At 47.3% G+C, this 17,695-nt stretch overlaps 1 protein-coding gene across 3 annotated transcripts in view; it reads right to left on the bottom strand.

Moving 5' to 3' along the window:
• The window catches only part of SNX27 (sorting nexin 27), a 77,624-nt gene that overhangs the window by 16,518 nt on the left and 43,411 nt on the right, over window positions 1–17,695 (bottom strand). For all 3 annotated transcript variants that reach the window (XM_056117831.1, XM_056117768.1, XM_056117905.1), the window contains 4 exons: window positions 8,046–8,238; window positions 4,620–4,684; window positions 3,760–3,864; window positions 973–1,051 (listed from right to left, as the gene is read on the bottom strand). In XM_056117831.1, the coding sequence (XP_055973806.1) occupies window positions 973–1,051; window positions 3,760–3,864; window positions 4,620–4,684; window positions 8,046–8,238 (442 nt within the window). The remainder of the gene's footprint in view (window positions 1–972; window positions 1,052–3,759; window positions 3,865–4,619; window positions 4,685–8,045; window positions 8,239–17,695) is intronic.

The raw sequence follows: 17,695 nt of genomic DNA, 5'->3' as shown, positions 1-17,695 counted from the left end.
TGTTCTTTTATTGAAGTCCTTTCTTATCCTTGATACATACATTAGCCATTTAGTGGCAATAAGCAGTATAAAACAAACTGCTGTGGGGGCAGGCTTGAGGAGTGGTTGGGAAAACGGAGATCGTGGTGGGGGGAAGGGGACAAGGTCTGTGGGACAGGCACTGAAATATTGCATGCCTGCAACAAATAATCACGAACCACTTTGTTCGCGGTGTTTAGGAGAGACCAGACCCCAAGAGCATACGTGTCAGTGCCACAGTAAACATATTCCCTTCACTAAAACAGAATTTTAAAAAAAGCTACAGAAGACCAAGTTGTCTGAAATCAGTGACGGCTAAAGGGAACAGCTGTTCTCTTCAGGCCATTCCACTGAAATATGCGACTTTAAACCTTTGATTAAGAACAACCTAATAAAGCAGCTGCCTCAGTGGTAGGCTTCAGTTAACTGATTTGCAAAGGAGAGACAGAGTCAACCGGCGGTTAGATTCACTCCTGACGTGAGTCTCGTGGGGTCTCTTAAGGCTGCTTGTTGGAGACAGTTTTAATAAATGGACTTGCCCTTGTCGGAAACTTCTTCTCTAGGTAAATGTTTTCAATCTGACAGCTTCGGAGGGCTTAGTTGGAAAGCATTAAAATAAAATACCCAGGGGCCCAGGGAAGGAGCTCAGTGGAGAGCAGATGCACGCTTGACGCCCTGGACTGGGCCCCTGGCACTGTAAAAAAAAGGATGAGGGGCTGGAGCAATAGCACAGCAGGTAGGGCATTTGCCTTGCACGCGGCCGACCCGGGTTCGATTCCCAGCATCCCATATGGTCCCCTGAGCACCGCCGGGGATAATTCCTGAGCACAGAGCCAGGAGTAACCCCTGTGCACCGCCGGGTGTGACCCAAAAAGCAAAAAAAAAAAGGATGAAAGATGAAAGGTCCAACAGACAACACAACATTAGCTACTGCGTGTGATGTTAGTTACTTACCAAAGGAATGATTAATCACTTCGAATAAGGCGAAATAATTCACCGTTGTACTGTCCATGCCGACCTTTGCTGCGATGGCCTAAGGCATGAGCAGGGCAGATTAATTTTAAGTCAAACAACACTAAGGGAAAAGACAAAAACACGCGCACACACGCGGAAGGGGAGGGAGGCAGAGCCTGGGGGTGGGAATGCGGCCCCCCCACCCGGCACAGCCTCCCCCGTTCCAATGGAAGCCCAGAGTTCAATCCTGAGTGCCCAAAATATTTGTTTTCAATTGAGAAGATTCCGATTTTGCCAGCCTGGTGTCACAGAAACTATTTACCGTTCAAGCTACTCTTTACACAGATATGCACCTATGGTTGCTTCTGTATTAGTACTGGGCCCGCTCGAGCAAATCGACGATCAACGGGAGGGCCTTGACTGTATTAGGTAAAAGGACTACATCTAAATTTGGTTCAAATATTATCTCTAAACAGAACTTTCTCCCCTTCAAGTTTGGGAGAAAATGGTTTTTCCTGAATACCAGCTTTCCTCTCTGAAACGGTTTCGTCACACTAGGATGTTTTGAAACGTTACTTTTAAATGTGCTGGCAGCCAGCCAGAGAGGTGGTACAGCTGGGAAGGTGCTTGCCTTGCATGCCAACCTGGGGCTCATCCCTCGCCCCACGTCTGGTTTCCTGACCCCTTCCAAGAGTGGTCCCTGAGTACAGAGCCAGGGGTAAGCCCTGAGCACGTTCAGGTGTGGCCCCCAAACAAATGAAAACACCAAGAGAGCAAGGATGTTATCGTAAACAAATGGGTCATATCAAAAGATATAGAAGATAGAACAGGAAATTCCACTGGTCAAAGATAGACTATTTGAACCCCCAGAGGCAATATCTACTATTATAAATCATACCGAATACCTAGGTCTGGAGCGATAGTACAGCGGGTAGGGCATTCGCCTCACACGCACCAGACTCAGGTTCGATTCCTGTGTCCTTCTCGGAGCACCTGGCAAGCTACCAAGAGTGTCCCACCCGCACAGCAGAGCCCGGCAAGCTCCCCGTGGCATATTCGATATGCCAAACACAGTAACAACAAGTCCCACAAAATGGAGACGTTACTGGTGCCCACTCGAGCAAACTGATGGACAACAGGAGGACAAAGCTACACTGTTACTGAATACCTAAACACCCCGGGATAAAATACAAAACAATGATCTCATTGACTATCATTAGATTGTACTAACATACTAACCGTTACTCTGAAATTGAAAATAAGGGAAAAAAAACTAAAAATTTATCTTTCCTTTCCGACAGACTGTATTTCGGGATAACCACCCCTCTCGGAGAGCCCGGCAAGCTACCGAGAGTATTGGATATGCCAGACACAGTAACAACAAAGTCTCCAATGGAGACGTTACTGGGCCCGCTCGAGCAAATCGACGATCAACGGGAGGGCCTTTACCTTTACCTTACCCATATTTCATTGGTAAGGACAAGTTCTTTATTGCAGTTAAGCAAAATATTGAAAGAATCAGAAAATCGCTGGCTCAAGTAGCAAACATTGATGATATGCTCATTCGATATAAGATCAACGGGGAATCTCCCACCGGGAAGATCAGGTCATCAGCATTCGCACTCACTGACCCATCTTCTGCCACTGACGGCAGATGGCCTTACGCTGTGCACCTCCTGATGAGAGGCAATATGAAGAACAGAGCACCGATTACGATTTATTCTTATCCAAATATGAACTGGAATCTAATAAAAATCCTAGGGGCCAGAGCCACAGGACAGTGCAGGGCATTTGCTTTTCACACAGCCAACCTGGGTTTGATCTCCAGCACTGCACAGAGTCCCCTGAGCCTGCCAGGAGTGATCCCTGAGCACAGAGCCAGGAGTAAGCCCAGGAGTAATTTTAAAAAATATTCAAACAAGTGGAGCGCATGCCCAATTCAATCAGCCTAATCAGTGGCTGAATAAACAGCAGTACTCCTACATTTAAAAAAATTAAACAAAAATCGATCAATAAACATACACGATTTCAACAAAGGGAAAGAAAATGAGAATTTTGCATAAAATGACAATGCTGTCACCTACTAACTACGTTAGTCGGGTAGATGGAGACACTGTACTCTTGTTCTCGCAGACACTGGAAAGTTCTTTCCGGGCCTGGGAGAACACGTGGTGCTTTCAGCACCTGCCTTCTACGTGTATGGTGGGAGGTTCAAATCCCCAAGACCCCACATGCATCAAGTGCCATCCTGGCCGTTGCCAGCTACGATTCCCAGTGCCACAAGTGACTTCTGGGCACATCACAGCCAGGTACACAACAGCACCACAAAGAGGCTGTGGCCTCTACACAGCAGACCCAGGTCCGTGTTCTGCACGCAGAGCCTGACCCTGCTGGGCACGTGAGCGAGCACAGGGCTTAGAGCACTGCGGCCAAGTGTACAAGCACCACAAGCTGACGTGTGACCCCTGGCAAGCACCGTGATGAAAAACGATCAAGCACCAAGACCAGGCACAAGCGCAGCTCTGGTCACGGTAACAGATTCACCGACAACGAATCAAATAAAAAATGTTCCCACAATTAAAAGAGGGGAGTACGTTGATCACGGCCATTACAATCCAGACCATCTTTCTTTCAAGGACAAAGTACTTTCACATTAACATCACCAATAATTGCAGTGCACATCTAGTAACTTTGCGGTGTGCCAGATACTTGAAGTATTTTAATTCAACCTATCACCCACAGCCTTAAGCCACTTAATGTCAGTCTATTTTTTCCTGCTTGATTTACCTGATAAACTTGGTCTGTAGTACTGTTCTTTTTAACCCGGACTGTAACTGTCGTTCCGTCTGGTAATGCTACTCTCAGCTCAACGTCCGACACTCCATTGTAGTTCTGGGAGAAAGACAGGAAGAAGTTAGGATCCAAGGTACCCTTATCCTTATCACTATGAACTAGCTGCACAGCAACCTGCAGTGACAGAAAGCAAGCTCACACGAACAGGGGAAGACACCTTCAAAGCAAACAGCACGGGGCCATGCGGGTTCGACACTGGCACTCCGCAGGCCAGAGAGGATGGGGCATTTGCCGGGCATGTGACGACCCATGTTCGATCCCCAGCATCTCTCCCTGGCCCTCCATATTGTCCCCTGAACACTGCCAGGCGCAGCCCTGGTGGCAGCAACACGACTAGGGCAGCCTGGGGGTCCTGGCCACGTGGGCCACAGCAGCACTGCATCCCTGAGCACTGGACCAAGAGCCAACTGGTGAGAGCTGATGTGGGGGCCCTGGTCCTCTGGAGCCTCACTGGCAGCCCCACCTGCCCCCCCAAAAAAATAAGTAGGGGGGGCTGGAGTGATAGCACAGCGGGTAGGGTGTTTGCCTTGTACGCAGCCAACATGACTGATGCAGGTTCGATTCCCAGCACCCCATATGGTCCCCTGAGCACCGTCAGGAGTGATTCCTGAGTACAGAGCGAGGAGTAAGCCCTGAGCATCGCCGGGTGTGGCCCCCTTCCCCCCCTCAAAAAGGGACGTTACGGGAATTCAATTCATAATGAATTCTCTCATTATAATTCAATTCCCACCGGCTACCTTGACTCTACTTTCCCTCAGGAGGAGCCAAGGGGCATTATGGGGACCTCCACCCACCTCGTCTGATTCCGACAGGAATTCCTGCATGATGTCGCTCTCACCAATAACGCGGATTGAACACACTGCGGAGAACAAAAAAGAAAACCTGGAATGAGATCTGGAATCGAGAATCCAAAGGGAAGAATACACACCCTGGTCGAAGCATTGAAGCAGCAGCAGGCGACTCGGAGGAGTTTGCCACGTCTGACGTGGCACGTTGCAGGGGGTGGCGGGGAGGCTGGGAACAGACCTGGCTGTGCGCAGGGCTGACTCCTGGCTCCGCACTCAGGAACAACATGCAGTGCCAGGGACCGAGCACGCGGAGGACACAGGGATCTGCTACAGGTAAGGGAAGTGCCCCAGCCCCTGGATGACGTCTCCAGCCCTGTATTACTTGTAATATTTGAGGCACGACAAGCAATATGCAATAAAAATGGCCCAGGAGAGAAGAGTGAAAAATATAGTTTGTGAAAAAATAAACAGGGACCAGGAGATACGACAGTGGTCATGTGACTGACCAGTCCAGTCTCTCAAGGTCCTCTGACCATGGGGGGGGTAGCCCGGGTCGCCCAGCACTGAACCCTCACACCCCTGCACTGATCCACAAGCCCAACTGCAAGAATCGTCAGTGGGCACCCTCATCTCCAAGTGTCTCTTGGGAAACACTCTCTCCCCCCTGAAATAATAACAAATAGCCGAAGAAAGTCACCCCCCAAAGAGAAATAAGACAGCACAGGAGGGAGGAGAGGAAAAAAGAAAGACACAGGGGCTAAGTGACCATGCACACGGCAGACCCGGGTTTGACCCCTGGCAACCCACAGGGTCCCTGGCCTCAAAACAAAAAGCCAACAAAAGAAGAAAAAGAAAACCCAGCCAAAATGAGAGACAGTACAGTGGGGAGGGCGCCTGCCTTCCTCTCACGGGCCTGGGTCGCGGGTTGGATGCCCGGCACTGCCAGGAGGGACACCTGAGCACGGCTGGGTGCGAGCCTCAAACCAAAACAAGTAACACAACTTCCCCCTAAATAAAAAAAAATAATAAAAAACCAAGAAATAAAAGTAAATCTAACTTTCTGAGGTAAAGTGTTAATAATCTGAACAAAAGAGCAAGAGTAGGCCATCTAAAAAACAAAAAAAAAACCAAAAAAACAAATACAGAAGCAAAATACAGAAGGGAGAAATATCTACCTGGCCTAGGAATTGCCAAATTAGGCTACAAAAGCCTAATAGCTAATAGCTTAAGAAGGCTATTCCGAGAAATACCCAAATCATTACAAGTCACTTCATAAGAAATGAGTAGGTAATTAAGTATTAAGCTGAGCACAGAGTTGTTGTTCAGTTCTGTTTTGTTTTTGAAGTCAGTGATTTTGGCTTCAAAACAACAACCAAAGAAAGAAAAAAAGGTTAGGTAGCTGACTGCCTAAGTCTAAGACAGTTCAATTCCTGGCACTCTCACGAGAATGGTAAATTACACCGACGATTTTATTTTACTTCATTATAAAAAATGATATCCTTCCTCATTTCCCAAGGGCTACGTGTGGAGGTCACAAATGCGGAAGTTACACTACCTTCTTCGGGAGAAACATCTTCTCTTTATTTTATTTATTTATTTATTTATTTAACATTTTTCTCTTCAGAGAGAAGGCTTTTTATTTACCAAACCCCTGAAAACTAGACCAGTAAGTTTGTTCTGTGCTGTTTGGGGTGACACCCAGCGGAGCCAGGGATTATACCCCGCTCTGTGCTGGGGTAGGGGTGTGACTCTGGTGCTTCTTCTGGTGACCCAAGAGCTCGGTCCCTGGGATGAACTCTGGGCCTCCACATGCAAAACACGGACTCAGCTCCAGGTCCTTAGTCCCAGGTCACTCAGTTCTGGTAGAAGAACACAGAATTACCGAATACCATGTAAGAACCTCATTTTATTAAACTAGCCACGTAAAAAGATCACACAGTGGTAGTAAAGCCGGGTATCTGCTCTGAGACACAAAATAAACAATTTGTCATTTCTGAGATTTCGATTTGCTTAAGGGGGCCCAGTAACGTCTCCATTGTGAGACTTCTTGTTACTGTGTTTGGCAAATCGAATACGTCATGGTAGCTTGCCAGGCTTTGCGGTGCGGGTGAGATACTCTCGGTAACTTGCCGGGTTCTCCGAGAGGGGTCGGGGAATCGAACCTGGGTCAGCCAGGTCGGCTGCTGCAAGGCAACGCCCTACCCCGCTGTGCTATCGCTCCAACCCAATTTCTGAGATAACAAGTGAATTTCAACAATGCTTCTAACTCGTTTAGAATAAGTTAACTGGGGCCTGATAGTAATATGGGTTGGGTGTTTGCCTTGCATGCATGCAGCCAACCTGGGTTCGATCCATGGTCTCCCCGTGTACCACCAGGACTTATTCCTGAGTGCAGAGCCAGGCGTAATCCCTGAGCATTGCTGGGTGTGACCCCAAAAAGCCAAAAAAAAAAAAAGTTAACTACAAATCAACTGGAACTAAGCAAGCCCCTCGAGTTCTGTAAAAGAGTTTATTTTTTTTTTTTCCTTTAATGGGGGGGAGGGAGGTCACACCCAAGAAATGCTGGGAATCCAATCTGGGCCGGTCACGTGCAAACCAAATGCCCTAGCCACTGTATTATCACTTCAGCCCCAAAGAAGTAAGTTTTCATGCAGGATCTGATTTTTTTTTTTCATTTACGGAATGCTTTTTAATTAATATGAATGATTGAAATCCTGTTCTCGTACTTGGTGAACAAACATGTTCTATTTGTTTAAAGAAGTTTTCATGGAAAACATTTTCAGAAAGTAATGAAGGCATAACTAACTGAAATGAACAATTTCTAGAAACACATGTAAGCGTGCTAAAATACATTTTATTTTAATGTTCCTTCAAGTTATTTTTCAGTTCTGTCTTTGGGTCACACCCAGCAGTCACTGAGTCTAGTCTCCCCTGCCCCTCCCAGTCCCTTCCCCTGCTTCAGGAGAGGTTGGGGGGGAGGAGATACAGGGGATCCCCAGGGGCTCCTGCATACAAAGCACCTACTCCAGGCCACCGAGCCATCTCCTGAGTCAGAGCTGAGAGCCGTTTTAATTAAAAATGTCTTTAAAACTGCCCTTTTGGCTCCCAAGTCAAGTCAGCATGTTGATGTCTGTAAGTGTTTGCTGGCAAAACACACAACCTAGACACAAAGATCCCAACGCACCAAAAACCAGGAATGCATTTGCTGCTGCTATTAAGTGCTCAGCAAGCCAATGAACTAGGCCACTAATTGCTGTACCGAACATTTCAGAGCTGGCTTCAAAACTCGGAGCATTCAACACCGGTAGGCAGAGGCTTGATTAACGTTCCACTCTTGAGAACAGGAAGCCGTCTTACGCAGTGCCAGAGTGACAAAGAACACCTACAGACCTATGCCTACCGAGGTCAGGAAAACTTAACAGGCCAGCTTACCTTTTTCTAGATATTCTTCCAACCCCCGACGTCGGGCATCCAACTGCTGTTCTGACAGAGAGAACGGCCACTTCCCTGGCAGCCGGGGAAATGTAAAGTTGGCAAACTCTCTCTTCAGGTTCTGGTGTAGGATGGCAAACTCCCGGTACCGCTTAGAACACAGCTGCCTGCCTGCCATGTAAACGTTGTACACCTGGAGGAGGAGAAAATGCCTGATTACTGCAAATTTAATCATATGACCATCTCAAACCAAGCAGACTCAGTTTGACACGGTGGCTGAGTTGTATTCCACTTGACGCTTAGCGGAGAATCCGGTCTGGCTCACGCATGCAAAGACCTGCCAGAATCTACATGTGAAAACATTCTTTCTTTCTTTCGCTTTTTGGGTCACACCCGGCGATACACAGAGGTTACTCCTGGCGGTGCTTGACGGACCATATAGGATGCTGAGAATCGAACCTGGACCGGCCACGTGCAAGGCAAAAGCCCTACCCTCTGTGCTAGCACTCCAGCCCGGGTCACTCTTTCAAGGGGCTAATGATATTATTTTTGTTATTGAAATGAGTCTTTTTTGGGCCTTTGATTATGAAACTCAGATGACCAAGCACGGTTGGTTGAAGAAAGAGGGATGTCGAGGTGGACTGGAGGTGCCGGGGACAGTGGGGAAGGGTCTTGGCCACACTTGCAGTGGAAGAAGCTTTGTACACCCAAATCAGAAACATTAACATCATTGTGATCATCTTACCCAAACTGTAATAAAAGTTATCATTTATAAAAAAAAATAAAGTCAGTTAAAAATATAAAATTACTCATAATGTAGTTTGAAATACTTTTAAAGCCAATTATCAGGGTTGTTTTGCTTTGTTCTGGGGTCACGCCTGGTGGTGCTCAGGGATCACTCCTGGCGGGGCATGGGGGCCCATTCCAGGGACTGAACCCAGGTCTGCTGGTAGCTAAGGGCTATTAGATAAAGGAGAGGGGCTGGATGGGGGGCTTGTGGGGCTTTTCAACCCAGAACCCTGGCGCCAAGGCGAACGCGACCTGGCCGGGTCCTGTAACTGCTCTTTCTCCTCGAAGAATCTCCCCTCCAGAAAACCCATTACAAAGATGTTTGTCCTGATAAACTATAACATGTTAGCCCAGATAGCTGAAGATGGTCAGGCATCTGACCAAAGAATGTTCATCTCCTGATGATCACTGGCTTAAAGCAACAAAGGCTGTGCTTGAGGGCAGTCAGGCTCATCCACGAGGCTCAAGCCCTCTGGCCCTGCTTTTTCTCTCTTAGTTGTCTCTCTTCTCGATCTTTCGTGGCATGCCTGCTTCATCCACACTCTACCTGCCGCATTACTGCTCGGGCTTCGGCAATGATCTGCCTTTTTTTTTTTCTTTTTGGGTCACGCCTGGTGATGCACAGTGGTTACTCCTGGGACCACATGGGGTGCTAGGACTCGAACCCAGGTTGGCCACGTGCAGGGCAAACGTCCTTCCGACTGTGCTATCACTCCAGCCCACGATGATCAGCTCTTCAGGGTACACTGAATCTTCAGAAACTGAGGCTGTCATTCATTCAGTCAATGTGGCATATACATTGAAGCGGGCAAATTTAGAGAAGTCTGTAAACATCTAGGGGTGATTATGGAAAGATGCGACTGCTACTTGCAGGTGGCTCTAAAGCCGCTTTCTCTGATCTCGGTCTACCCGCAGACAGGCAGTTCCAACTAAGGAACTAATGAGCCTTCCTGGTCAGCGCAACAGCGTCTGGAGACAACGCGCTGGTGGCCACAGCCAAGAGCCGGAAGTAGGTCCAAGCGCCACCAGGTATGCTTCCGAAAGGAAAACTAAGTCACTTCCGAAGAAAAGAGCTAAAAATGACTTAGGGCTAGGAACGTAGCTGAATGGGTGGCAGAGTGCACCATTTACAGGTACAAGTCCACTCCCGGCAACTCAATCATCACTGAATCAATGAATGAGTCAATCAACATGACCCCAGATATAGTAGGACTTTTATTGATTGACTGATTGATTTTTTTGCTTTTTGGGTCACACCTGGCGATGCTCAGGGTTTACTCCTCGCTTTGCATTCAGGAATCACTCCTGGCGGTGCTCGGGGGACCATATGGGATGCTGGGAATCGAACCCGGGTCGGCTGCATGCAAGGAAAATGCCCTCCCCGCTGTGCTACTGCTCCAGCCCCGATATCGTAGGCCTTTTATTAGCCAAGAATTGTTACAGAAACTCTTTCGGGGCTGGGCTCAGCGGCTGAGTGCACATCATTTACTCTACAGGAGTGGGAGCGAGGGAGGGAGGAGGGAGGGGAGGAAGAGGACAGGGACAGAAGTCCCTCAAGGACCTAGTGATACTACACTCACTGGCATCTATCCCCCAACCGCAACCATTATCTAGAAGGATCCATGCACACCTCTGTTCATCACGGCACAAGATATGAACGTGACCCCAATACCCAAGATGGATGAATGGATCACCCGACTGTGGATAACAGGATTCTCTGTAGCTCTAAGAAAGAACAAAATCATGTCATGTTACAGGATGAGGTGGGTGGAACCAGAGGGTGTCAGAGTGCCGTCAGCCAGGAGGACAGGGACAGACGCAGAATGAGCTCTCACGTGTGGGACTCAGAGAGACACACAAGAGAGAGCAACAGAGACGACACCACGGTAGCACAGAGCCACACAGCTGAGTTCGGGTGCGGGGATGAGAGGGAGGGTCCTGGTACACCGGTGAGAGAGTGGGCTTAGAGTTAGACGCGTGGGAAAACTACATTAGCAGGTTAACAGTAACGCAACTCACAGCACCTCGATTAATTTCAAGTTTTTAAATATGACCATAGAAAATGCATTCTCTGAACTTGAAAAGGAAGACGATCTAGTACGAACTACGGGCAGGCAGGCAGGCAGTGAGCTGACCACTTACCTCGCAGACTGGCCAGCTCATGTATGAAATTGTAATGGACTAGTTCAGTATGCAACAACCAAGCAGAACTTGATTACTGGTTTGCTCTTCGACTTAGCGTACTCTTCAGGGAGTTAGACGATGAAGGAGAAGGGATGAATTATGGATGGGGAAAGAGTAATACTGATCTGATCGACGGTCTAATTTTGTAGCTCTGAGTTCTTTAAGGTAAAGTTTTGAAATTCACCTTCAGTGAGAGCAATAGATGGGCAAGGAAGGCCCTTGCCTTGCACGTGGTTCAATCCCTGGCACTTTCCAGTGCTCCTCTGAGCACCGCAAGGATTTCTGAGTGCAGAGCCAGGAACAAGCCCTGAGCACCGCCAAGAGTGGACCCCAAACCAAAAAAAAAAAAAAAAAAAAAGAAAAAAAGAAAAGAAACAAAATTCCCCTCCAGTAACTTCTAAATTTCTCAATATACTGAAAATCCATGACAAGTCACTTTTTTCTCTGGTTTCATGACCTAAACTCTATGGAATGACGGCCAGAAAATAATTGATAAATTCTGACAGTGAGTTAACCACTGTTAAGCAAAGCAATTCCAGTATTACTTGGGGCTCTGGATTCGATTGTAAAAATGGAAAATCCCAAATAACAGTTATTTTTGATTTTTTTTTGTTCTTTATAATCTCTACCACAAATTTCTTTAGATGATGTGTGTGTGTGTGGGGGGGGGGGGATTGGGGCCACAAGCCTGGCGGTGCTCAGGGTTTCCTTCTGGCTCAGCACTCAGGATCACTCCTGGCAGGGCTCGGGGACCATGTGGGTTGCTGAGGGTTAAACCTGGCTTAGTCACATGCAAGGGGCGTGCCCTACCCAGTGTACTATCTTCCGTGCCCACCACCTACAGATTCTGAAAGCTTTTTTTTTTTTTTTGGCTTTTCGGGTCACACCCGGCGGTGCTCAGGGGTTACTCCTGGCTTTGCACTCAGGAATCACTCCTGGCAGTGCTCAGGAGACCATATGGGATGCTGGGAATCGAACCCGGGTCAGCTGCGTGCTCCGCAGCTGTGCTATTGCTCCAGCCCCCAAGATTCTGAAAGCTTTTTATTCGGAGTCCTAGAGATCAAACCCAGTGGCAAGTTCTCTACCACTGAGCTACGTGCCCGGACTTTCCGGAGTGTTTATTGTTCTTTTTTGGGGCTATGCCTGACTGCTCAGGCCTTCCTCCTGGCTCTGCACTCAGGGATCACTGCTGGCGATGCTTAGAAACCGTTTGTGGTGTCAGGGATCGAGCCTGTGTCAGCCGAGCGCAGGGTAAGTGCCCTGCCCACTGTACTCTCTCCGGGCCACTCTTAAGGTTTTAAATGGTAATACCTCATTCTGTATATACTCTAAATATTAAGATTCTCATTTTCTCAACTCTCCAGTCATCGACGGGAACTGGGCTACAGACACATAAAGGAACTTCTCCTGAGAGAACTTTTTCTTGCGAGGAAAAGGCTGCACAGGCCGCAGAGGCCACGGCCCGACATGCCCCAGCACCACCAGGGGTCACTCCTGAGCCCAGAGCCAGGAAGGGCGACCGAACACCACTGGGTGTGGCCCAGAAACAAAAGCTGAAAATTTTGCTTAGTGCAAAGACATTTTAAGTCAGCAACAGGATCTCTTGGCCATAGCAGTGGCCTCTAAGTATGTCTCCTGAATGCTTTGCACTGACGAGGTTCATGGCACCAACCTGGATTGTTCTTCAGTGTAGATTATAACCCCCAAAATTGTTTCGCAGTACACTCAATTACAATATTTAGTTAAAAATCGCTTTTGGGGGGGCAATGAGGATTTGGGGCGCACCCACCTTTGTGCTGAACTGGGCAAGAAAAGTATCTCACCCCGTGATACCTCTGTGTCCCTAAAACTTACTCTTTAAACAGATCCATTATTTGCTGTTCACAAGCTGCGAAAGGAGACAGGGCATTCTCAGCTGATCGCTCTATCCAAAAACTAAAGTACTTATGCTCTTTCTTGAGCGATAGCTGGAGCGATAGCACAGCGGTAGGGTGTTTGCCTTGCACGCAGCCAACATGACCGACCCGAGTTCGATTCCTCCGCCCCTCTCGGAGAACCCGGCAAGCTACCGAGAGTATCTCGCCTGCACGGCAGGGCCTGGCAAGCTACCTGTGATGTATTCGATATGCCAAGCACAGTAACAACAAAGTCTCCAATGGAGATGTTACTGGGCCCGCTCGAGCAAATTGATGAACATCGGGAGGACAGTGACAGTTACAGTGATATGCTTTATTTTTATCTAAGAAGAAAGAAAAAAAAGCCTAGGGGCTGGAGAGACAGTATAGTGGGGTATGGTGTTTGCTTTGCACACGGCCCTCTTGGGTGCAATCCCTGACACCCCATATGGTCCCCGAGCATGGCCAGCAGTGATCCCTGAGTACAGAGTCAGGGGTAAGCCCTGAGCACAGCTGGATGCAGTCCTAAAACAAAAACAAACTTAAAAAGAGGGACCAGAGTGATAGTACAGCTATGGGTAGGGTGGTTGCCTTGCAAGTGGCCAATCTGGGTTCCATTCCCAGCATCCTATATGATGCCATGAGAACCACCAGGAGTGATCCCTAAGCACAGAACCGGGAGTGAGCCGTGAGCACTGCCAGGTGTGGCCCAAAAACCAAAAAGGAAGGAAGGAAAGAAAGATGGATGGAAGGAAGGAAGGAAGGAGAGAAAGGGAAGGAAGGAAGGAAGGAGAGAAAGGGAAGGATGGATGGAGGGAGGAAAAGAAGCAAGGAAGGCAGGCTGGCTAAAGACAACCATAAAAGTAAAGCCTGGCAAGCTCCTCGTGACGTATTCGATATGCCAGACACAGTAACAAAGACAACCGCATACCCTTAAATAACTTGGGCTAGGGGTACGGTGCCGCCCAGCAGGTCAGCCTGTACCTCTGAGGCGAGTGCATCAGCAGCCTGATGGTGCCTTCAGGCTTCCTGCTACCCCAAAATTGCTGCCGTGCCTCTGGTTGAACCCCAACATCTTGGGACCAAATTTCCGAAAAATCAAACGGCCCAAAGTTAGGTACGCGGGAGCCACGCCCGCAAGCCACCTCCCACTCAGCTACACAAGCTCCTTTATCAGCCTTGCTTCAGAGACCCAGAAATAAATCTTGATAGAGATCAAAATCAGGCCACTTAAGGGCATTAATAGCCATGATTCGAGACATCATAAATGAATCTTGGAGGACAGCAGCATGCCACAGACATGTCTCCCCACTCCGCACCAGATGAGCTCACCAGGGCACCTGAGAAGGGGACAGGTCCCCCTCCTCCTGCCCCAAACGAACCCCAGAAGCTGCAAAACTCCAGAACCCAATCACCTCCACGCTCATGGCCGACCTTCACAGGCTTGTCCTGAGTCCCCCCCACGAGAACGAATCTGCTGAAAACCCCGGGTATGTGGGATCAGTGACTGAAAATTCCAGGCCTCAGAGAGTCCGGGATGGGTGACCTCCCCCCCAAGTCCCCTTCTTTCCAGTTCCCTGGCAGTCACGCCCAAGAATCACCTCTGGGTGCCATTTAAAGGCATTAATGGCCATGACTCAGAGCAGTATGCCACAGAGATGCCTCTGGACCCCAGGTATTTAAAAATTTTTAGAATTCCAGGAGAGCTCAGCGGCTTTCACAGCCGCACATCTCATACTACTCAGAACAAGCAATGCAGAATAAATTATTTAGTATCAGCCTATGGGGCAGGCTTGGGTGTGGGAAAATTCGAAATAACAGTGGTCGGAAGGTGTAATGTGGTGGGGTTGGTGTTGAGATGTTGAATATAAATAATTATTGTGAACAACTTTATGAAAGTAAAATTTTAAAAATTTAAAAAAGGTAATGTGGAATTTATGCCTGCTTCAGTCAGCTTAATAAGTGGCTGAAAAAACAGCAGTACTCCTACATTTAAAAAAATAATAAATAAATAAATAACTTGGGTTTATTGTGTGTCTGTGTTTTTTTCCTTAAAGTGGATCATAAATGATCTCAATTACTTTTTCTGTTAATATCTCAGGTATAGAGAACTGAATTAATCATAATCCTTGATTCCTAACAGTCTCATAATGGTATGTTCTTTATTTGAACATTTAATTGATTTAAAATCTTATAAAAATGAACCAAAAGCTAAAACCTTGGCAATTTTTTTTCAGAGTTTCATCTCCCTGTTTCCTGATCATTTTCAACCATACTCTCCATTCCCATGGTTTTCTCTAGCTTTTTTTTAAAAATTATTATTTATATGAAATTGTTAGGTTGAGATTTTTATTTTATTTTAACTTTTTTTTTTTTTTTTTTTTGCTTTTTGGGTCACACCCAGCGATGCTCAGAGGTTACTCCTGGCTTTGCACTCAGGAGTCACCCCTGGCGGTGCTCGGGGGACCATATGGGATGCTGGGAATCGAACCCGGGTTGGCCGTGTGCAAGGCAAATGCCCTATCTGCTGTGCTATCGCTCCAGGCCCTATTTTAACGATTTAAAGAGACTTTTAGTTTTACAATAAAGTTATGCTTCGGGGCAGGTTTGTGGCTCAAGGGATAATTTACACCAAAGGAGATGGCCCCTAAAAAATTAGAGACCATTGAATACATTAAACATTCTTCTTTTTAAAAAATGTTGGGATGGGGGTATGGTGCCACCAGCAGGTCAACCTGTAATTGCAGGGCAAGTGCATCAGCAGCCTGATGGTGCCTTCAGACTGATACCCCAAAATTGCCGCTGTGCCTCGTCCGGACCCCAACTACTTGGGGCCAAGTTTCCCAAGAAATTAAATGGCCAAAAATTAGGTGTGTGGGAGTCATGCCCACAAACCACCTCCGCCTCAGCTCTACTAACTCATGTATCAGCCTTGCTTCAGAGACCCCTCAATCTCAAAAGAGATAAAAAAAAAAAGCCGCAGTTAATCTTGGGACCCACACACGGCTGAACAGATGAACAGACAGGGTAAATGGGGGAGGGGGGGGATTTGCCCAAGCAAAGCCCCCAGCAGCCACTGGCTTCCAAAATCACCACCATGCCCTTGGCCTGACTCCACCGTCTCAGGACAGATCTCACGAGATAATCTGCTGCAAATTCTCGTGTGCGGGTTTTGTGACTGAAATCTCCAGGCTTTCTTGGGGTCGGGATGGGCTACCTCCCCCCACCTCCCTGTACTTCTGGAAGCCCCGGCAGTCACATCCACACCCCAAAGCGGCCACCCAACTGAAAAGCTTCTCCAGCCTTACCGTCCCGATAAAAATACCAAACGCCCTGAACAAACACCATGACCTCTTAGCATCTGTATTGCAAAACGTACTGCATGAAAGGAGAAGGAGAGAGAGAGCCAGAAGGAAAGTGCCTCCCATAGAGGAAGGCTGGGGATTGGGGAACTGGGGTCTGGGGGGGGGGTGATGGTAGGGAAACGGGGGATATTGGTGGGAAATGTACGCTGGTGGAGGGATGGGTGCTAGATCATTGTATGACTGAAACCCAATTATGGCCAGCTTTATAATGGACTATCTCACAGATATTCAATTAAAAAAATTTTTTTAAAGTAATGTAGAGGGGGCTAAAGGGATAGCACAGCGGGGAGGGCATTTGCCTTGCACGCGCTAACCCAGGTTCGGTTCCCAGCATCCCATATGGTCCCCCGAGCACTGCCAGGAGTGATTCCTGAGTGCAGAGCCAGGAGTAACCCCTGAGCATAGCTGGGTGTGACCCAAAAAGTAAAAAAAAAAAGAAAAAGTAACATGGAGTTCATGCCCAATTCTCAAGCTTAATCAGTGATTGAATAAACAGTAGTACTTCTACATTTAAAAAAAAAAGAAAAGAAAAAAGGAAAGATGATTCCATTATAGTAATATACCACTACCATCCCACCTCTTCTATTAGTTCTTATTGGATCATCCCACCTCTTCTATTACCTCTTTTTAGGGATCTAATTATAGGGTGGAATGTAATAGGGTGCCTGATCTTCACAGAAAACCTTTTGAAAAAAAATTTATTTTTTTATTTTTTTAATTATTTTTAGTGAAACACCATGAGGTACAGTTGTAGATTTACAATTTTTTTGTGCTTGGGTTTCGATTATACAATGATCAAATACCCATCCCTCCACCAGTGCCCATTTTCCACCACCATGGATAATATCCCTCCCACCCTGAAAAAAAATTTTTTAATAAATTAAATTTTTTTCAGGAAAAAAAAAATGTTGGGCTACATCTGCTAGTGTTCACGGGCCACTCCCAACTTAGTGCTCAGGGGACCACATGGTGGCAGGGATTAAGTCTGGAACTCCCACATGCAAAGCATGCACTCTAACCCTTTGAACTACCTCCGTCATCCAAGACCTTTTGGGACTCATTTCTCCCCTTGTCTATCTAATCTACAGTGATGAACTTTTTTTTATATGGTATATACTGTTATATATAAAATACTGTTATATTTTTAAAGGGCTGGAGTGATAGCACAGCGGGTAGGGCATTTGCCTTGCAAGCAGCCAACATAGCTAACCTGAGTTCGATTCCTCTGCCCCTCTCGGAGAGCCTGGCAAGCTACCGAGAGTATCTCGCCCGCACGGCAAAGCCTGGCAAGCTCCCCGTGACGTATTCGATATGCCAAACACAGTAACAAGTGTCACAATGGAGACGTTACTGGGCCCACTGGAACAAATCGATGAACAACGGGAGCACAGTGACAGTGATATTTATAAAAGTCTGT

The sequence above is a fragment of the Sorex fumeus genome, unplaced genomic scaffold (genome assembly GCF_029834395.1).
Source record: "Sorex fumeus unplaced genomic scaffold, SorFum_2.1 ptg000001l, whole genome shotgun sequence".
In the NCBI taxonomy this organism is placed as follows: Eukaryota; Metazoa; Chordata; class Mammalia; order Eulipotyphla; family Soricidae; genus Sorex; species Sorex fumeus.
The sequence above is the reverse complement of the archived record's forward strand: the minus strand, read 5'-3'. Positions and strand labels throughout refer to the sequence as shown.